This window comes from Schistocerca cancellata, chromosome 6, assembly GCF_023864275.1.
Source record: "Schistocerca cancellata isolate TAMUIC-IGC-003103 chromosome 6, iqSchCanc2.1, whole genome shotgun sequence".
In the NCBI taxonomy this organism is placed as follows: Eukaryota; Metazoa; Arthropoda; class Insecta; order Orthoptera; family Acrididae; genus Schistocerca; species Schistocerca cancellata.
In genome coordinates, this window is record NC_064631.1 from 377,156,169 (window position 1) to 377,179,761 (window position 23,593).

At 39.9% G+C, this 23,593-nt stretch overlaps 1 protein-coding gene across 1 annotated transcript in view; it reads right to left on the reverse strand.

Annotated features, from left to right (window-relative positions):
* The window catches only part of LOC126088338 (neural-cadherin-like), a 296,369-nt gene that overhangs the window by 96,964 nt on the left and 175,812 nt on the right, over positions 1 to 23,593 (reverse strand). Inside the window, exons 16-17 of the mRNA XM_049906473.1 lie at positions 12,600 to 12,713; positions 2,172 to 2,358 (exon numbers count right to left, since the gene is read on the reverse strand). Of these exons, the coding sequence (XP_049762430.1) occupies positions 2,172 to 2,358; positions 12,600 to 12,713 (301 nt within the window). The remainder of the gene's footprint in view (positions 1 to 2,171; positions 2,359 to 12,599; positions 12,714 to 23,593) is intronic.

Genomic DNA, 23,593 nt, shown 5'->3' on the forward strand with positions numbered 1-23,593 from the left:
AATTTAAGATAATATAAAATATAGAAATAAAGGAGATGACTCACTGAAAGGCAGAAGCACTGTGTCGTCGATAGGTATACGAACAAAGGTACAGAGCTTGACCAGCTTTCAGAATGCACTTCCTTCTTCAGGTTTGCAGGAAAACCATGCACACAGATGCACATACAGTCACTCACATGCACACACCTGTTCCCTACATTGTGCTCAGTTGACTTCCAGCGCTTTTCTGGCCCATGGTGAGTGTGCTGGGGTGAGATGAGGGTTTGGGGTGGGGTGGGGTGAGGTGGGGTAGGGTGGGGTGAGGTGGGGTAGGGTGGGGTGGGGTGGGCTGGGGGAGGGAGAGAGGCAAGATGCTGTGAGGGGGTTGGGAAGAAGTGTCTAGCAGCTTGTGGGAGAATGGGGAGTCTGTGGGCTAGCAAGTGGTGCAGGTAGAGAGGGGAGTTGGCAGACAGCCAGGCACTTAATTTCATAGCCTAGGATGAGAGATAACAGCATGCATATAGCTAATGTCACAACACAAATTGGGTGGGGGTTCTGTGGCAGGGGAGCAGCCACTGAAATCTTGCATGTTGTGCCACTGGGTGGTCCACCTTGTTTTTAGCAACGGGTGTGTGGTGACCATTCATTCTAGTTGACAGGTGGTTGGTTGTCATACCAGTTTAAAATGCTGTGCGGTGGATGCAGCAGAGCTGGTATATAACACGGCTGCTTTCACAGGTGGCCTGACCTCTGACGGGGTAGGATAAGCCCAGAGTAGGAGGTGCTGGGTGGGTAGATTGAACATGTCTTGCATCTGGGTCTTCCACAGGGGTATGATCCCTGGGGCAGGAGTTGGGGGTGGGAGTGACATAGGGATGGATTAGGATATTGTGGAGGTTGGGTGGCAACAGAACACCACTTTCAGGGAGGTTGGAATTATCTTGTGTAAGATGTCCCTCATTTCAGGGCATGGTCGTAGATAATCAAAGCTCCAATGAAGAATGTGGTTCAGTCATTCCAGTCCAGGGTGGTATTGAGTGACAAGGGGAGGGGGGGGGGGAGGCACTTCTTTGTGGTTGGTTCTTGGGAGGGATTTGAGGATCAGGTGAGTGTGAGAATATGGCAAGGGAGAACTGTTCGTGAGTTAGATTTGGAGGGTACTGGCTGTCTGTGAAGGCCTTTGTGAGGCCTTCACAATTCTGGGTGAGGGAGTTTCTCATCACTTTAGATGCATTTTCCATTGGTGACTAGGCTCTAAGCGGCTGATTTTTTGGTGTGGAACAGGTGGCAGCTCTCAGTGTTCAGGTACTGTTGATAATTGTTGGGTCTGATGTGGACTGAGGTGTGGATGGAGCCATATGGGGAGAGGAGATTGACATTAGGAAGGTGGCACAATGGGTGGACCGGGGGGGGGGGGGGGGGGAAGGTGTTGTGGTTGTGGAGGAATGAGGATAAGGTGTCCTGACCTTTGGTCCAGATAATAAAGATGTCATCAATAAACCTGAACCAGAGCAGGAGTTTGCATTATTGGGAGGCTAGGAATGTTTTCTTTGTATGTATTGTATTGTATGCTAACCGGGGACCTAGAAACAATGGAGAAGCTCAGTCACCGCCGCAGCCGCAGTGGTCCACAACCGCACGACGACTACCACTTCATCCCTCCACCGACCCACACCGAACCCAGGTTTATTGTGCGGTTCAGACCCCGGTGGATCCCCCCAAGGAACGTCTCACACCAGACAAGTGTAACCCCTATGTTTATGTGGTAGGGTAATGGTGGTGTACATGTACATGGAGAACTTGTTTGCACAGCAATCACCGACATAGTGTAACTGAGGTGGAATAAGGGGAAACAGCCCACATTTGTTGAGGCAGATGGAAAACCACCTAAAAACCATCCAGAAACTGGCCAGTTCACTGGACCTCAACACAAATCCCCCGGGCGGATTTGTGCCGGGGACCAGGTGCTCCTTCCTGCCCGGAAAGCCGTGTATTAGACCACACTGCCAACCGGGCGGACTCATGTTTCCTGTAGGTGGCCCATAAAGAGGTTTGCGTAGGAGGATGCCATGCTGGTGCCCAGGGCTGTATTACAAATTTGTGTGTTACTGTGCTCATTTTGTGGGCATGATAATAGTTATGATGATGATAATGTTGATAATATTAATTATAATATGGTATTATGTACTTACCTTTCTGGTAGTCATTGTGAACTTCAAATGTCTGAACACCTGTATACTCAGCCTTTCCTCCAACATAAACACCTTCTTGCCTATCCACAACCAAAAGCTGATGGCCACTGAACTTGAAACTTTCATTGTATCGTAAACCTTCTCCATCATCAAGTATCAAAATAGAAACTGATCCATAACGAGTCACCTGGCAAATTTTTGGAAGAAAGAAAACAATGTAAGGGAAATAAAGTATAACTGAGAAGAGGCTATTGCTCATCATAGTGTAGTTTAATGTACAATGGTGTACTTCTCATGTAACCAACAATTTATTACCCATGTGATCCATGTAAGGAATAAAAAAAAATTGTCTAAGACAATATGGAGCACATAATAGCATATAGTACATCACAATACAACATGATAACAGACTGCAGAAATAATTGTTTTAGATTATGGAGGAGAAAGTTCCATATCACAGCATTACAAGCATAAGCACTACATACATATGAGTGATCAGGCACTTTTGACCTGTCAGGGAATATTTTTATTGCATCTAACCAATGCATTTGTGGGGTTATTGTGAAAATGCTATAACATGCAACATTTTAGTTTTGGGGAGCATGTGGATGTTGTGTGGTGTTCATGCCACATTCCTGCCTGGATTTATTGCATTTTTGTTGCTATGTTTTAACACACATGTAGGAAGATTTTGGTACAGGAGGCTAGCAACTAGGTAGGATCATAAGGTAGATTCATCAAACGATGCTCCAGATGGTCACATAGCATGAGAACAGCCGAGTGACCAAGAGCCATAATGCATTGGAACAAAGAGGGACAGTGGAGATTCACCAAGAATACCATGCACTTATCATTTCTAGACAGTCTATACATCTATAATAATCACCCTCCTGCTCAACTAGACATTGTTCACTAAGGCACCCAGTGATGCATTGGATTTGAATTGGTCTACAAAGATGGCTAAATTCTTCAGTTTTGTCCTGATACACTGGACACTTGCAACAACAACAGGCACATTTTCTTCTGGAATAATTACTAAATAGGAGAGCTGTACTTTCTCTTGAATAAAAAATGCTTTATATCTACATTTCAGGTCACACAAAAGGCTCCATTAATTAATACTTGAGCTCTCAGTCTACATTTAGTTTAAAACTGCAATTAAATCCATTCATGGTTAGTTCTCCAACTACAAAGTTCTTGTAGTCTTGAAAACACTCTCCCAAGAAAGCAGTTAATTTTCAGCTGTTGTGCCACTTCTTTGCTCTGGCCAAATAGAACCACATCTTCCTATTTCCACAAAACATGTTCACTTCTTTACCAGTACACGGATAAGCAAAGCATGTTTTTATCAGCAAACCATTACATTATGTGACAGCACAATTTACTCTACAGTAGATATCCTGGAGACACACATCCATTGAAAATAAGTTATTGTAACAGCTTAACAGACAGTGATAGGGAAGTATATATAGTGTAAAATACTGAGCTGAAGGGTTGAGGACAGCCTTGTTACATTTAGCATGTTTCCACCACCCCACTGCTCAACATTATGTGTGCCCAACACGTATGAAGCAGCCTTTGATGAAGCTATCTGGAAATATACAAGCATGAAATTTAAGGAATAGTTTATGAATATGTACACTGCAATTGAGATATCAATGAAGAATGTGGAGAGAAAACTGCACTTGATGAACACTTCCAAGTTGTTGAAGTTTAATACTGCATGATTATCTGATGTTCTACTTTCTTTTTGAAGCGATTTTGGGTGCTTGGTAAAACTGATATGGCAATTTGTTTGTAAGATGATGCTGTACACACAAACTTCTGAGTTCTGAAATCTTTGATTTCATCACAAGCTATATAAGAAATGGATTATAAATAAATATCTCTGCTTGTTTTATGTTATCATGCACTACATTTCATAATTTCAAATATCAACAATACCATAGTCAAAATTGAAGTTCTCACTTAATTCAGCAAGAAGGACTTTTCAAGATATAAACTTCATATTGCTTGCATCAACAACATAAAGTATTTTAAGTAAAATAAATTCATTTCTTATATTTAAAAATTAAAAAGTTCTTTTTCATTGTTATTCAAATTACTTAATCTCCCACATGTTACCTACTAACTCACTACAATGGTACTATTTTCTTGTCCATACTTTTCCATTGACTGTTGAGATTGACATATCAAAAGGCTGAGATACAGTGTTCAATGTTACATATTACTACCAGACATGATCTAGTTACTGTAGCTGATGTGTCTGTCTGCCTATACAGGGAGCTTCAGATCTCCTGTACAGACACTTTTTCTCAGCAAACAGAGGGTCCAGTCATGGTCAGGTAAAATGCACTTAGGGATATGACTGAGAAGTACTCTTGCAGTGCCTGTAAACTGTTGGAAAACTGAGAAAATGAACTCAATCTCAGACCTTCAAGCAGGAAAAATTAGTTATCGAGACATAGAGTGGTATGTTTGACTACAATTCACTGTTTTTTTCATAAGCAGAAACATGATGGCTGAAGCTAAGACTTCAAAGTTATTATCCTATTCATGAACTTTGCATTGTATTATGTATTTTCAACACAGTGTCAACAGGATTTTCTTTATTACTTCCTATGTCTCATTTTAACAATTTCCATACACTATTAGTGGTATCATCTCACTCTTCCTGACAATAATGAGCTATCTTTCTCCACTATCTTACAGTGACAGTGCTTATTTATTACTGATCCCTCCAACCAAAGCCAACACTGAAACTTTCTTCTCCTAGTTCATAACATCTTCCAACCATGAGCCATCCCCCCCCCCCCCCCCCCTCCGCCGCCAAACCTTCCTGTGATAACATTCCAGCAGTTACTTACTTACCTCCAACTTGGCCACACCTTCCTTGCCCATGTCATTTCCCAAGAACACAAACCTCTCAATGGAAGAAAGAACAGCCAAACACAGGCAAACCCTTATTAAATGTTTGTCCCTGCAGACAAAGACTCCCTGCAGAAAAAGGGTCTATCACTGTTGTGATGAAACAGCAATTATCTGACACAGTGCATCTATCAATGATCTCCGTTCTCCAACTGCAAGCTCTGCCTTAGTGATTCCCCCAACCTTCCCCCACAGAAGTCCAGCATAACTTCCAATCCCTATTTGAATACTTAATCCATCCAGAGTCTTCCTCCTCACCTCAACAATCCTCGCAGACCCACCTGCTACATACTTCCAAAAATTTACAAACCCAAAAGTTCTGCATGCTCCATCATTGTCCATTACTGTACTCCCACTAAAAATTCTCCACTTTTACCTCCAGAGCGTGGAATGTCAGATCCCTTAATCGGGCAGGTAGGTTAGAAAATTTAAAAAGGGAAATGAATAGGTTAAAGTTAGATATAGTGGGAATTAGTGAAGTTCGGTGGCAGGAGGAACAAGACTTCTGGTCAGGTGACTACAGGGTTATAAACACAAAATCAAATAGGGATAATGCAGGAGTAGGTTTAATAATAAATAGGAAAATAGGAATGCGGGTAAGCTACTACAAACGGCACAGCAAATGCATTGTTGTGGCCAAGATAGATACGAAGCCCACACCTACCACAGTAGTAGAAGTTTATATGCCAACTAGCTCTGCAGATGACGAAGAAATTGAAGAAATGTATGATGAAATAAAAGAAATTATTCAGATAGTGAAGGGAAATGAAAATTTAATAGTCATGGGTGACTGGAATTCGAGTGTAGGAAAAAGGAGAGAAGGAAATGTAGTAGGTGAATATGGATTGGGGCTAAGAAATGAAAGAGGAAGCCACTTGGTAGAATTTTGCACAGAGCACAACATAATCATAGCTAACACTTGGTTTAAGAATCATGAAAGAAGGTTGTATACATGGAAGAACCCTGGAGATATTAAAAGGTATCAGATAGGTTATATAATGGTAAGACAGAGATTTAGGAACCAGGTTTTAAATTGTAAGACACTTCCAGGGGCAGATGTGGACTCTGACCACAATGTATTGGTTATGAACTGTAGATAAAAACTGAAGAAACTGCAAAAAGGTGGGAATTTAAGAATATGGGACCTGGATGAACTGAAAAAACCAGAGGTTGTACAGAGTTTCAGGGAGAGCATAAGGGAACAATTGACAGGAATGTGGGAAAGAAATACAGTAGAAGAAGAATGGGTAGCTTTGAGGGATGAAGTAGTGAAGGCAGCAGAGGATCAAGTAAGTAAAAAGATGAGGGCTAGTAGAAATCCTTGGGTAACAGAAGAAATATTGAATTTAATTGATGAAAGGAGAAAATATAAAAATGCAGTAAATGAAGCAGGCAAAAAGGAATACAAACGTCTCAAAAATGAGATTGACAGGAAGTGCAAAATGGCTAAGCAGGGATGGCTAGAGGACAAATGTAAGGATGTACAGGCTTATCTCACTAGGGGTAAGATAGATACTGCCTACAGGAAAATTAAAGAGACCTTTGGAGATAAGAGAACCACTTGTATGAACATCAAGAGCTCAGATGGAAACCCAGTTCTAAGCAAACAAGGGAAAGCAGAAAGGTGGAAGGAGTATATAGAGGGTCTATACAAGGGTGATGTACTTGAGGACAATATTATGGAAATGGGAGAGGATGTAGATGAAGATGAAATGGGAGATATGATACTGCGTGAAGAGTTTGACAGAGCACTGAAAGATCTGAGTCGGAACAAGGCCCCCGGTGTAGACAACATTCCATTGGAACTACAGACGGCCTTGGGAGATGTATGAAACAGGCGAAATACCCTCAGACTTCAAGAAGAATATAATAATACCAATGCCAAAGAAAACAGGTGTTGACAGATGTGAAAATTACTGAACAATCAGTTTAATAAGCCACAGCTGCAAGATACTAACACGAATTCTTTACAGACAAATGGAAAAACTAGTAGAAGCCTACCTCGGGGAAGATCAGTTTGGATTCCATAGAAACACTGGAACACGTGTGGCAATACTGAGCTTACGACTTATCTTAGAAGAAAGATTAAGGAAAGGCAAACCTACATTTCTAGCATTTGTGGACTTAGAGAAAGCTTTTGACAACGTTGACTGGAATACTCTCTTTCAAATTCTAAAGGTGCCAGGGGTAAAATACAGGGAGTGAAAGGCTATTTACAATTTGTACAGAAACCAGATTGCAGTTATAAGAGTCGAGGGACATGAAAGGGAAGCAATGGTTGGGAAGGGAGTACGACATGGTTGTAGCCTCTCCCCGATGTTATTCAATCTGTACATTGAGCAAGCAGTAAAGGAAACAAAAGAAAAATTTGGAATAGGTATTAAAATCCATGGAGAAGAAATAAAAACTTTGAGGTTCGCCGCTGACATTGTAATTCTGTCAGAGAAAGCAAAGGACTTGGAAGAGCAGTTGAATGGAATGGACAGTGTCTTGAGAGGAGGATATAAGATGAACATCAACAAAAGCAAAACGAGGATAATGGAATGTATTCGAATTAAGTCGGGTGATGCTGAGGGAATTAGATTAGGAAATGAGACACTTAAAGTAGTAAAGGAGTTTTACCATTTGGGGAGCTAAATAACTGATGATGGTCGAAGTAGAGAGGATGTACAATGTAGACTGGCAATGGCAAGGAAAGCGTTTCTGAAGAAGAGAAATTTGTTAACATCAAGTATAGATTTAAGTGTCAGGAAGTCATTTCAGAAAGTATTTGTATGGAGTGTAGCAATGTATGGAAGTGAAACATGGACGATAAATAGTTTGGACAACAAGAGAATAGAAGCTTTCAAAATGTGGTGCTACAGAAGAATACTGAAGATTAGATGGGTAGACCACATAACTAATGAGGAAGTATTGAATAGGATTGGGGAGAAGAGAAGTTTGTGGCACAACTTGACCAGAAGAAGGGATCGGTTGGTAGGACATGTTCTGATGCATCAAGGGATCACCAATTTTGTATTGGAGGGCAGTGTGGAGGGTAAAAATGGTAGAGGGAGACCAAGAGATGAATACACTAAGCATATTCAGAAGGATGTAGGTTGCAGTAGGTAGTGGGAGATAAAGAAGCTTGCACAGGATAGAGTAGCATGGAGAGCTGCATCAAACCAGTCTCAGGACTGAAGACCACAACAACAACAACAACAACCTCAAAACCACTGTCAATGGTCTAGTCTCTTATTTTAAAGATATGAACCACTACTTTTACCAACTCCCAACCATCCCCACTCCATTATCACCTGAAATCCTACTCCTCACTGTTGATACCACCTCCTCAGCACTAAATTCCCTGTACTCATGGGCTTGCTGTGGCAGTCTGTCTCGTGGGTCATATAGCCACATGGACACTCACATAGCACCCTTCTATACCAGTGACATTATGGGTCATCTGGAAAACCCTCCCTTGTCTTCCAAAGCCCTTTTCTGGTTCAGGATCAATGATGACATCTTCATAATCTGGACCCAGGGCCAAGATATACTATCCTCACGCCTCCAAAGCCTCTATCTTCTCTTCCATTCAGCTCACCTGGTCTTCTTCCATTCACCACACCCGTGTCACCTTCCTGGACACAGTTTCATCCATACTTCTGTCCATATCAAGCCACTAATCAACAGTACCTGCATTTTGACAGCTGTCATCTCTGCCACACCAAAGAGTTGCTCCACATAATCTGGCCACCAGTGCACAGCACAGTTGCCTGACGTGAATTCCCTTGTGCACTATGTCAAAGGTCTCAATAATGCCTTTACACAGAAGCACTGTCCCCCAAACCTTGTCCACAAGCAGATTTCCCACACCATATTCTCACACATCACTGCTTCTCCCACCATCTCAATGAACCAGCAATGCCCCCACACCCAAAATAATCCTGGACCGGAGCAACTGAACCACATCCTTTGCCGTGGCTTTTACTTCCTATCATGGTGCACGTTTATGAGAGGTATCCTTCTCACAATCCTTCCCACCCTCCCCACATAATACCCTGCCCCATCCTTATGCCAAACCCACTTTCAACCCCTTGCCTATCCTGTGTAAGACCTAGGTGCAAAATATGCACAATTCACCCACCCAGCACATCCTACTCCAGTCAGGTCAGAGGCTAATTGTACCCCAGCAGAGACAGGACCACCTGTGAAACCATCCATGTTATATACCATCTCTGCTGCAATTTCTGCCTGGTATCTTATGTGAGCACGATTACAGACCAACTGTCCACCTGAATGAACAGTAACCAACATATGCGGATAAGAGCAGAGTTTGGAGCACAGCAAGATGGAAGCTCCTCATTTGTTATGTTTTCCACTGCCACAAATATTAATGGTTTTCATTCTTTCTTCAAGACAGCTGCACACGTAATATGCAGTATGTACACGAATGTATGAATATCAAGAGCTCAGATGGAAACCCAGTTCTAAGCAAAGAAGGGAAAGCAGAAAGTTGGAAGGAGTATATAGAGGGTCTATACAAGGGCGATGTACTTAAGCACAATATTATGGAAATGGAAGAGGATGTAGATGAAGATGAAATGGGAGATATGATACTGCTTGAAGAGTTTGACAGAGTGCTGAAAGACCTGAGTCGAAACAAGGCCCCGGGAGTAGACAACATTCCATTAGAACTACTGACAGCCTTGGGAGAGCCAGTCATGGCAAAACTCTACCAGCTGGTGAGCAAGATGTATGAGACAGGTGAAATATCCTCAGACTTCAAGAAGAATATAATAATACCAATCCCAAAGAAAGCAGGTGTTGACAGATGTGAAAATTACTGAACTATCAGTTTAATAAGTCACAGCTGCAAAATACTAACACGAATTTCTTAGACAAATGGAAAAACTGGTAGAAGTCGACCTCGGGGAAGATCAGTTTGGATTCTGTAGAAACGTTGGAACACGTGAGGCAATACTGACCATACGTCTTATCTTAGAAGAAAGATTAAGGAAAGGCAAACCTACATTTCTAGCATTTGTGGACTTAGAGAAAGCTTTTGACAACGTTGACTGGAATACTCTCTTTCAAATTCTAAAGGTGCCAGGGGTAAAATCAGGGAGCGAAAAGCTATTTACAATTTGTACAGAAACCAGATTGCAGTTATAAGAGTCGAGGGACATGAAAGGAGAGCAGTGATTGGGAAGGGAGTGAGACATGGTTGTAGCCTCTCCCCAATATTATTCAATCTGTATATTGAGCAAGCAGTAAAGGAAACAAAAGAAAAATTTGGAGTATGTATTAAAATCCATGGAGAAGAAATAAAAACTTTGAGGTTCGCCGATGACATTGTAATTCTGTCAGAGACAGCAAAGGACTTGGAAGAGCAGTTGAACGGAATGGACAGTGTCTTGAAAGGAGGATATAAGATGAACATCAACAAAAGCAAAACGAGGATAATGGAATGTAGTCGAATTAAGTCAGGTGATGCTGAGAGAATTAGATTAGGAAATGAGACACTTAAAGTAGTAAAGGAGTTTTGCTATTTGGGGAGCAAAATAACTGATGATGGTCGAAGTAGAGAGGATATAAAATGTAGACTGGCAATGGCAAGGAAAGCGTTTATGAAGAAGAGAAATTTGTTAACATCGAGAATATATTTAAGTGTCAGGAAGTCATTTCAGAAAGTATTTGTATGGAGTGTAGCCATGTATGGAAGTGAAATATGGACAATAAATAGTTTGGACAACAAGAGAATAGAAGCTTATGAAATGTGGTGCTACAGAAGAATGTTGAAGATTAGGTGGGTAGATCATGTAACTAATGAGGAGGTATTGAACAGGATTGGGGAGAAAAGAAGTTTGTGGCACTACTTTACTAGCAGAAGGGTTCGGTTGGTAGGACATGTTCTGAGGCATCAAGGGATCACAAATTTAGCATTGGAGGGCAGCGTGGAGGGTAAACATCATATAGGGAGACCAAGAGATGAATACATTAAGCAGATTCAGAAGTATGTAGGTTGCAGTAAGTACTGGGAGGTGAAGATGCTTGCACAGGATAGAGTAGCATGGAGAGCTGCATCAAACCAGTCTCAGGATTGAAGACCACAACAACAAACAACACGAATGTCCCTGAGGGTTAGTTACACATAGTTTCAATTAAATTTATAGTTCAGTTAATTATTTTTATCTTCTTGATTCAAATGGTACAATTACTCTCATTACAGGCTCAGTTAATTAAAAGTTATAACTAACTGAAATTCTGACTGTAGAAAGTAATGGGAAAAAACTTTGAGCTAATCAATAGAATACAGATTGTTGTTTTCATTCATTTGAAAATAGAAACCAACAACTATTAATTAGGTCATGGTGAGACTGCATAACCGTAAGTAGTACAGTACAGTTTACTGACTTGCACAAGACTGCCAGATGGAAGTGGTACATAGCAATGTAAGGAGCATTAGCCCAACAGAGGCTGCTGGCTATGGCTCAAGCAATTTAGTTGGAGGCCTGGAGCATCTGAACAGCACACTACTCAATTGTGTGAAATGCACACAGTAGTGGTGGCAGAGAATTGTTCCCAGTCAGAAGCTGATACAGCATGGAAACAGCCTCTCTGTCTAATACGTCAGCATGTTCAGTAGAAAAAGTCCTCATGGGATCAACTTTAACTTTTGTAACTCATGCTTGTAGTTGTACTAAACATTTGCAAGGTTTGTTACACAAAGTTTCAATTAAATTTATAGTTCAGTTAATTATTTTTAACTTCCTGATTCAATTGGTATAATTAATCTCACTGGAGGCTCAGTTAATTAAAAGTTATAGCTAACTGAAATTCTGACTCTAGTAAGTAATGGGAGAAGCTTTAGGGTTATGGATAGTATACAGAGTGTTCTTTTCCAAGAACACCAAATGAATGTAGTGTAATAATTACAAGTCAATTATCAGTCAGTATAGCTCCACACATGAATGAACTTTACTCACACTGCTACTATGAATTCTGATTCAAGAAGCTCCAAGACATTCACACAGAACTAAGTGGATCCCACACTTTCCCATCCATGGCCAAGCAAGTTTAGGTCCCTGTGTTGCAGTCAGACTTTCTGATTACTCAGCTATAGAGGAAGGTCTTTTACAAACACACTGTTATAGAAATTTGAAGGATTTTAGTATATCTACTGGATAACAGTAGTTAGAAGAAATGAACATGTTGTACTGTTATTATTTTAAGCTATTCAACATTCAGATGGCTTTTATATCATAGCATCTTCTTAACTTTATCAGATGTCATGAAGTTTCGTGAGTTGTTAGTATGAGAGCATGTTATACTTATCACCAAATAATAGTATATTACTGTGTAATTAGAACACACTTCAATAAACAGAATACACATAAACTTAAAATAACTCATTTAACCCAAGCAAGCATTACTACTCCATTTTCTGCAGTTAAAGCATATTATGAATATCCAAACAAAGGGTTGTGACTTTAGACCTCTGATGGAACAACAACTTACCTTTACTGTGTGCCATTGTCCATCACTGACTGTAATATTACTCAACCACAAATCTTTCTCTTCTGGTTGAAGGCTATTGAGGTTGTAATAGAAATGAAGCTTGCTGTCATTTATCTGCAGAAAACAATACATAAAACATGAACACATATTTTCCTAATAAAAACAAAAATGAAACACTAATATTCATATGGATACTCAAAATTCTATGTACAATAAAGAAACTGACAATATTTATGTCACTTCTCTACATATACTAAAATTATTAAGAAGGCCCATATTGAATCTCTTATATTCCTATATCATATTTTGATAGTTTAGTACCAACATGTATATCAAAAATATGGTGTGTTGTATGAGATTAAATTACTGATGGAGTTCAGGAACTCTCATTATGATGTATTTTTACTCTCTTTAACTATTTTTCTCACCTTTGGCCTCATCACCGAAGAATTTTGACCATGGGGTACTGCTTGAACTTTTGCTTAGCTGCCTGCCTATAGCTTGAGTGAGGAACCACACAAGCCCCATCAAGGGACTGACTGTATCCTAGGTTCCTCTTATGGCTTAGGAATGGATGCATCTGTGGCCAGATGGATTATGGGCATGGACTATGATAGTTATTGCTTGTAGTATTGTGATCCAGGACACAAGTGAGATATGGTGTGTGTCCTCCACAAAAACTGCTACCTCTCCCTTCACTCTGCACCAGTAAGGTAGTATCCCTCTACAGCTCCCTCTAGTTTCATTAAAATCATTACCTGATGTCTCACCAGATGCCCTATCATCATGTCCTTTTCTCTTATCAGGGTTTTCCATACAGACCATTCCTTGCTGATCCTATGGAGAACTTCCTCATTACTTATCAGCCCACCTAATTTTCAATATTCTTCTGAAGCATCTCAAATGCTTCTCTTTTCCTCTGCTCCAGTTTTCCCATGGTCCATATCTCACTATCATACAATTCTGTGCTCCAATTGTACATTCTCAGAAATTTATTCCTCAAATTAAGATCTGTGTTTGTTACTAGCTTACTTCTCTTGGTCAGGAATGCTCTTTTTACTAGTGATGGTCTGCTTTTTCTGTCCTCCTTGCTCTGTCTGGCATGGGTTATTTTGCTGCCTCAATTCTTTTCCACTTTCACTGAGGGTAGCAACATCATCACTGTGGATAGCAATGATATCAGTGAATCTTAAGATTGACATCCTCACAAATTGATTGTAATCCCACTTTTGAACCTTTCTTTTATTTCCATCATTACTTCTTTGACATATAGATTGAACAGTAGTGACAAATGACTACTACATACCTGTCTTTCACCCTTTTTAATCAGTTCAGTTCATACTTGGTCTTCCACTCTTATTGTTCCCTCTTTATTCTTGAACATATTGTATAGTACGTGTCTTTCCCTACAGCTTACCCCTACCTATTTTTCTCAGGATTTTGTACTTCTTGCATGATGTTACATTGCCAAACATTTTTTACAGGTCGACAAATCCTATGAATGTACTTGATTTTTCTTCAGTCTTCCTTCCATTACTATCTGCAATGTCAGAACAGCCTCTCTGACACCTATACTTTTCCTGTAGAGAAACTGATTGTGATCTAAAATATTCTCAATTTTCTTTTCCATTCTTCTGTACATTATTCGTGTCAGCAACTTGGATGCATGAGCTGTTCAGCTGATTGTGTGATAATTGTTGCTCTTGTTGTCTTTTGCAATCTTGTGAACTGTGTGCATGATGTTTTTCTGGAAGTCTGATGGTTTATCACCAGTCTCATATGTTCTATACACCAATGTGAACAATCGTTTTGTTGCACCTTCCCCCAATGATTTTAGAAATTATGATAGAATGTTATCCATTCCTTCTGCCTTATGTGACTTTAAGTCTTCCAGAGATTTTCTAAATTCTTATTGTAATATTGGATCCCCTACCTCTTCCCTATCGACTCCTGTTTCTTCTTCTATCAAACTGTCAGCTTAAAGTCCTCCCCCTCAAAGAGGCCGCCAATGCACTCCTTCCACCTGTCTGTGCTCTCCTCTGCATTTTTAGTAGTAGTAGTAACTTCATTCTTCTGTAGATCTCTTTTTACAAGGATATATAATATTTCAAAGTATTTACAAGTTTAGACCAGTTTAAAATAAGCTAATTCATATACGCATACATTTACAGACTTCTAGTTAGAGATTTACTCCTGGTATACAATAGTTCTTTTGTGAATAACATATTAAATAATGTAATGCCACACTGTTCTCTAATATTTCACTATCAGTCACTCAATGCACTACACACACATTGTTTCATAACACTTCACTCACTACACACACACACACACACACACACACACACACACACACACACACACACACACACATTGGTGATCTCTCGGCCATTTTCTGTACCGCAACTTCCCATTTGCTATCCTGAAAAAGTAAGTCAGCATCCTTCTATAATGAATGAGATGTTGAGCTCAGAAAAAGGAAGAGGTGTTAGTTTTGTGCTATGCATAGCTTGGGGTTAAGTTCTTCTATAAAAGGAAAAAAGAAAGAATAAAACTTAGTGTGAAAGTGTTATGTGGAATGTTGGATGTTTTATAATCATTATTATTGTTTATTTGTATAACATTTTTTTACCAAACCCCTACTCCATTTTATGTAAGTAATCCTTCAATGTATAAAATGTATTGCATAACAGGCACTTTTTAGTTGCCTTTTTAAATAAGTGTATTTTTGCAATTTCTTTAATCTCTTTTGGTAATTTATTGTACAGTTTTATTCCTTGGTAGAAAATGCTGTTTTGAGTTTTATGTTTATTTTTTCTTGGTAAATGTAAGTTCAGTCTAGCTCATGTTCCATGGTCATGGACAGCACTGTTTGTGCAATAATTACTAATGTTATTTCTGATGTGTACAACTGACTGGTAAATGTTTTCACACAGAGCAGTTATAGTCCCCAGTGTTTTGAACAGATCTTTAAAATGAGATCAATTACTGTTTTTGGTTATTATTCTTATGGCTCTTTTCTGGAGTTTGAAAATTGTTTTCATATTTTGTGCACTTGTTCCCCAAAAATGAATGCCATAACTAAGAACTGAAAGCGCCATATGAATAGTACACAACTAAAAGACACTGCATGTTACGCACTGACAATAGGCTTCTACGGACATAAAATGCTGACGACATTCTGTTTGCAATTACCTCTGTGTGTTCACACCACTTCAACTGACAATCAATATTTATTCCTAGAAATTTTGCATTTGTTACGCAGTCTATAGAGGTGACATCTGCATTTAATTTAACATCGTCATTTTCCCTCTTCAAACTGAAGTTCATGACATTAGTTTTCTTTACATTCAATGTGACTTTATTGCTTATTGACCAATCGTAAACTTCCTTCAGGGTTTGATTTGCTTTCTCTGCAAGGAGTTCTCTTGTTTTTGCAGTAGTTATAATGTTGCTGTTGCCAGTGAAGAGAAATTTTTCACCATGAATAACACTATTGGGAAAGCCATTGATATATATCAGGAATAGTATTGGTCCCAATATGCTACCTTGCGGAACCCCTATATTAATGTATTTTGGTTCTGATAAGTATTGGAATTCCCACTGCTCCATTGATATTACTACCCTTACTTTAATTTCACTGAAGTTTGTTTTAATTTTTCTATATGCTCAGACATTCCTTCCAACAATCATTTCTTTTTCGATTTCTTCATATTTTTCATGTAGCCATTTTGCCTTAGCTTCCCTGTAGTTCCTACTTCTTTCATTCCTAAGTGACTTGTATTTCTGTATTCTTGAATCTCCCTGAGCACTTTTGTACTTTCTTCTTTTGTCAAGAAACCGAAGTATTTCTTCTGTTACCCGCAGTTTCTTTAGTTATCTTCCTTGTACCTACATTTTTCTCTCAAACATCTGTGACTGCCCTTTTTTGAGATTTCCACTCCTCTTCAACTGAACTTCCTACAGAACTATTCAGTACTGACTATTAAAGTTCACCCTGCACTGCATCATTACTAAATTGTGATCTGAGTCTATTTCTGCTCCTGAGTATGCCTTACGATACAATATCTGATTTCAGAACATCTGCCTGACCATGATGTAATCTAACAGAAATCTTCCTTTATCTTTCAGGTTTTTCCTAGTATATCTGCTCCCCTTGTGATTCTTGAACAAAGTATTCACTATTACCATCTGAAATTCATTGCAGATCTCAGTTAGTCTTTCTCCTCTCTCATTCCTACTATCAACCTCGTATTCTCCCTTAACCTTAACTCATAGAACATTCTCCTTTCATTATTTATTCACTCTTTTTCTCATGGCCACCTCCCAATTTGCAGTCCCCTCCTGGAGATCTGAATGGGGGACTAGTCCATGAGTTTTTGCCAATGGAGAGATCATTTTCAGTCTCTTCCCAGAGATCTGAATGGGGGATTAGTCCATTATCTTTTGCCAATGGAGAGATCATCATGACACTTTTTCAATTACAGGCCACATGTCCTGTGGATACATGTTATGTGTCATTAATGGATTGGTTTCCATTGTCTTCTGCATCCTCATGCCATTGATCGTTGCTGATTCTTCCACTTTTCATTTCTGATTCTTCCATATTTTAGGGGTAGTTTCCCACCCCTAGGGCATGAAAGTCCCCTGAACCTCAGCCCTCTCCTCCACCCTCTTTGACAAGGCCACTGGCAGAATGAGGGTGACTTCTTATGTCAAAGGCTTTGACAGTCACTGTTGATGATTTTTATTCAAAATTTAAGCAGTGGCAGGGTTCAAACTTGGGACCTACACCATGGGTTTTGTACTTCACTTTAATGATGGCTTCACAGTCTCTGTCATATAGGTTCTTCCCACCAAGACCAGATTTTCTAAATTGTGCAGGTGAGAACTTTCTAAGGCATATACGAGGGTGGGTCAAATGAAAACCTTAAATTTGAAACAACAAATCAAAATTTCACGCCATTATCCTGTAAGTTGGTAAGCGTGCAACAAACAGCATGCAGAATGGCCTGTAGGTGGCAGCATAGTGCAGATGCACACATACCGCCGCAGTATCAGTATAAATATGGCTGCCCCACTTGTGGCTTGCACCAGGGAAGAACAGCATTCTGTTATTCGGTTTTTGCATAATGAAGGTGTAAAACCTATTGAAATTCATCAATAAATGAAGGTTCAGTATGGTGATGCATGTTTGTCACAGCAGCAAGTCTACTAATGGAGTAGGAAGTTTGTAAATGGTGTGACTTCAGTTGAAGATGCTCCTCGTCCAGGTCAGGCACAACGAGTTGTGACTCCACAGAACATTGCAGCAGTTGAAGCCACAGTGAAGGAAAACCGACGAGTGACACTGAATGACATTGCAGCATGTTTACAGATTAGTCATGGGTCAGCACACCACTTTGTGCATGATGTGCTACAGTTTCACAAAGTGTCTGCAAGATGGGTGCCATGGTAGCTGACTCCTGAAATGAGAGAACAATGTGTTGATGGTTGTGACAAACTTCTTCGGCACTTTGAACGAGAAGGTGATGGCTTTCTTGCATGAAGCGTTACTAGGGACAAAACCTGGGTTCACTTCCACCAACTGGAAAAGAAGAGAGCAAGCAAGGAATGGCGCCATTCCTCATCACCCAAACCAAAGAAGTTTCGAACAGAACCATCAGCAGGGGAGGTTATGCTGACTCTCTTTTGGGATGAAAAAGGCATCATTTTGTGGCATTACATGCCTAGAGGGACCACTGTCACCAGTGCATCATACACAGATCTCCTAAAAACTCATCTGGAGCCTGCAATCAAATAAAAGCGACATGGATTGCTGTCAGCAGGTGTGCTTTTGCAACATGACAATGCAAGGACCCACACTGCCCATACAACAGTTGCAACAATCACAGACCTGCATTTTGAGTGTCTTCCTCATCCACCATACTCACCAGACCTTGCCCCAAGTGATTTCCATATGTTTGCACACTCAAAGATGCAATGGGAGGTAAGAAGTTCCGTTCTGATCAAGAGGTATGCCACATGGTGCATGAGTGGTTGCGCAGACTACCAAAAGAATTTTTTTCTAAAGGAATTTATGCACTTTGTAAGAGCTTGAGGACTTGCACTGAGCATTGGGGGGGGAGGGGGGGGTTAATGTTGAAAAGTGATACAGCTTTGTATCACTTCTGCACAATAAATAATATTTAAAAAAATATTTAAGGTTTTCATTTGACTCACCCTCGTACTACATCCTTCCTGTAACTCCCCTAGCCTGCATTTCCCAGAGTCTGTGTCCTTCATCTGCCTATCCTGTTCCCTGCTACCACTCTAGCACTACAAACACCTTCTATCCTGTCAAAACATCAACATAGTCCTTTCTCCTTCTCTACTTCTACCCCCCCCCCCTTCTTCCCTCCTCCCTCCCCCACTGATGCACCAATGCAGCACCTAGCAGTCCTATCTTGTCTCCACCACATCCCTGCACATTCTCAAAGACAGCACTAGCATCCTACCACATCCCTACTTTGATATCACTCCCCCCCCCCCCCCCCCCCCCCCATGTATCTTCATTACCCTCACTACACACCCCAGCTAGACTGTTGCTCACATCAGATGCTGTCACAGTCAGGCCTCATGTGTTTATGTGTGTAAATTTTCTGCTTCTAAAGAAGGACATTGCCTGAAAGCCTATCTGTAACTCAATACCAGAAAATTATTATATCATTAGACATAGTCATACATAATAAGCAAGCTGCAAACATGCACTCTCAGTCACATAATACTTTCCATTATGCTTATCAAGCTGTAGCATTTGTAATTAGTTGTGGTGCTTAACACAGTCACAGAGCTCTGTTAACTAACAAAAGTCAACTGCCTATCATCTACCAAAGATTGTACTATATTATTACATTTGCATGAGGGGCAACAAACACACAACTATCTACACAAAAACCTTTGAACACCTGTATATCATGTCAAAACCAAAAAATAATTTTACACCTACATTTTAGTATTTGCAGCCAATGAAATGTGACTGAACATAATATTCACAGATGCATCATCTCACATATGCAACCCTTGGCAACCAAATGATTCCTCATTAGTAGCATAAGATCCACATTCTATAATGCTCGAACTACTTATGTTAAACATTACAAAGTGGAAACATTATAACTCAATTACTGCTAAGGACATTAGGTTGGAGCCTGTTTTTCTTAATACCATTCCTAAAGTTGAGTCCTGAAATGCCCACTGGACACCTCTGTCTTTTTGCTTAACATGTAAATTCCTTTATCTTTCAAATTGCAATATATTTCTATTTCCTCTAAATTCAACATCACCTAATGTTTTTCTTCTAAATGCAATACAGTTGGACCTGATTTATATGTATATCAAGTGAAAAAGAAAATAATTACTTGTAACTAGAAGTTACTTGTGACTAGAAGTCAACTACAGGCACAGTAATACACATCATATTTTTCATGACCCCCTTCCCCTCATGATCCTTCTCACAGAGAGAGAGAGAGAGCAAAATTAGATACTGTATTGTAATTTGGCACTTTTCACTGTACAAACAAAGCTACAGTATTAAGGAGAAAATAAATTATTTTGAACTTGATTCTGCTTTAAAGAAATAAGATCATTTGGCTTGTTTCACTTTTCACGCATTAAGTATATACACCTTATTTTGCAAATTTATTAATGAATTCAGACCTTTTTCACAACACGTTTTTGCACTGGTGTAATGCCTGCACACACCGATTGCACCTAACACTTCACTCTGTATAGGTTTTTCAAGATTCAAGCCATCATCTCTGTCTCGATCACTGTCACTTGAAACTGATCTACCTTCTTGATCATCATCGCATTGTTGGCACACATCAGCAATAATCTCATATTGTAGTTCTGCACACATGGCCACATTATCATCAAAACATACAAACTGTCAAAATCTTTACCCTCCAGAAGAGCTTGCTCATTACCAAACATGTCCTCCCCTAGTAGCTGAGTGGTCAGGGCGACAGGATGTCAATCCTGAGGGCCCGGGTTCAATTCCTGGCTGGGTGAACGGTCTGCTCGACGGAAGGCCCCAGTCACATGACATTTACATTTATATTACAAGACATGACTTCACTAAGTCCACCTCATCAGCAGCAGCAATCTCTCCCAGTAGGGCACCAGATTTAAAGAAACAGTTGTTGATTCTGGAGGATGACTCCAGTTGCAAGGCAGCCAAAATAAATTCCATGGCTTGTAGTAAATTAATGGAGAGATTTTCAATTCCTGCATTAGCTAGTGCTAACAAACGTTGAACCAGTTTTCCCTACAGTGTGGTGCAGATAAAAGTAGCCCTTGTAACTCTACCGGAAAAGCAGTGAAATTACAGAAATGTTGAGCTGACATGGGTTTAACATTTGTTTACAATGAAAAATACATTTACAGAAGATGCTGAAAGTGACCCCCTGCAACAAAAATACACAGCTGTGCACATATAAGCATATGCAGAAACAATCGGCATAAAGTTCAGATACTGATGGCACCAACTTCACAGCTGATGTTGTCTTTCAGTTCCTCTACTGCATGTGGATTTATTTAATAGACCTCGCTCTTCAAATGTCCCTACAAGAAAAAATCATATGTTGTTAGATCTGGCAAATGTGGTGACTGTAAATGTTTTCTGACAGTTCGTTCCTCAGTGAAGACATTATGGACTTGTTCCAGGTATGCATTAGAAGTGTGGCATGTTGCCCCACCTTGCTGGAAGAAGCAGTACTGTCTTTCATATTCAGTGTGTTGAGTGCAAAATGTTTCAAAAATTTCCATATGTGTAACCGATTGGAGGGTAGTGTCAAAAAATATCAGTCCAATGATGTGCATTCCTGTTCCACTACACCAGATGCCAATTTTTCATCATGGAGTGGTTGCTGACACACAGTGTTAGTGTTCTCCATTGCCCGGTATCTCATGTTCTGTGACTTCACATAAGTAGGAATATGAAACCAAGCTTCATCACTTATGATGTAATGGAAAGGATCTAGCAAACCATCACTGATATTATTCAAAAGCCAGGTGCAGCAATTTTCGAGTTTCTGATTGTCATCCTTCTGTAATTGCTGCACAATCATCACACAATATGGCTTCAAATGAAGATTTTTCAATATCTGCAGGCAACTCATCATACTTACATGTGCCTGTTGAGTCAATTTACATGTAGACTTCTTTGAGCTGTGAAATGTCTGCAAAAACTTCTGGTGTGCGAACTGAAGGAATTTCTTTGTCATTTTACATCTTGCACATATCTGTAGGTGTGCCAGTTTTTATACAGACTCTTAATTGCTCTCTTTGTTGGTAGTCCTCTATCTGGATACCTGACCCCAAAAATTTGAAGAGTTTCCTCAATCAAAACTGTTTTCATATATGCTTCCATAATTGTTTCTTTCTTCCATCGAGAAAGTCATTTTGCAGACCACAAAGAGAAACGTCTAACTTCACTGATGAAATAAATGGAAATGCTGACAGAAGAATATTAACAAGGGATTATTGCATGAAACTGTCCACAGTTGTAGTTGTTTACTTTATTTCACAAGTAGTAGCATTGCATTTGCATTCAAAGGAGAGGCAGACTACTTTTAACGATGCCGCCCTGTATAATGCACTTTGAAAATTGCAATAATGCCCAAATCAAGTGGATATAGAACACTGGTACAGTCTGGAAGGAAAAATTCCATGTGAACATTTTCCAAAACTACTTCGGGTGGATGTGCTGACATCAGTCCATAAGGAGAAGGATCCTCTCCCTCTCCTTTTCCCTAATGTCCTGTTTTTTTAATCATTGTTCAATTAAAATCATAATCACCCAAGAATTTTTATTGGATTTGTATTGTCTAGGCTCTGTCTTAACACCTTTGAAACACCTCAGATTCTTCTATTTTCCTGTCGCAAGTGGGGGAAGTTTGTCAGATCTATCTGCATTCGTGGCACGAGGAACTGTCATGCAGATTTTACTTTTGTTCCCTCCACAGCATGAGTCACCCTTTTCAGATGATGTTTTACTTTGAAGAAGACTATAAAATAGACCAGTCTCATCATGGCTGTATATGTTTTGAGGTTGGTAATCCCTTAAGATACCTGGCAGAATCTGATCAATTCAGTGTTGCATCATGACACCACATGACCACCACAGGTTTTGATTCGCCAGAAATTGTACTCCCTGTGATTCTACAATGATTTTTGAATCCTTGTAATCATCTAGATGAAGCCTTGAAAACAGTAGTGATGTTCAAACTTCTAGCTAAATCTATCGCCTTTGCTTTCAGGTTGTCACCATTGATAAGTAGAGCTACACCCCAAGTTCACTATAATCATATAAAAAGTGCCTTTTCCAAATCTATGTATCTCCCTTCTTGCTGACAGCTGTATTTTGTTGATTTTGCACCCAATTTTAAAAACCCATTCAAAATACTGTTTCTTTTGCTGATGACTGCACATAGTGTGGTACCGGCAATTCCTAAGTATGAAGCAATTTGAGATTTTGTTTTTCTGTGGATTAGGATCCTCCTCTCATACGAGGGGGGACCCAAAAGAAACCAGATTGTTGTCATAAAAAATTTATTGATGAACCTTTTTACAAAATTACTTCAGTCACATTCAAAATACTCTCCATTACATGCGATGCACTTGTCAAGTCTCTTTTCCCACTGTTGGAAGCATGTTTGGAACTCTTCAAGTTTGATATTGTCCAGTGCCCTTTGTGAAGCTGTTTTTACTGCCTCCACATCGTCATAATGCTCCCCTTTTAGAGTTTTTTCATTCGTGGAAATAGGAAAAAGTCCCACAGGGCTAGGTCCGGCAAATACGGAGCGTGGAGAACGACAGACCACATCTGAGATGCCAAATAGTGGGTCACTTGTAAGGCTGTGTGTGCTGGAGCGTTGTCATGATGCAGAAACCAGTCACCTGATCGCCAAAGCTCCAGGCGTTTCCTCCTCACATCCTCTCGCAGATGCCTT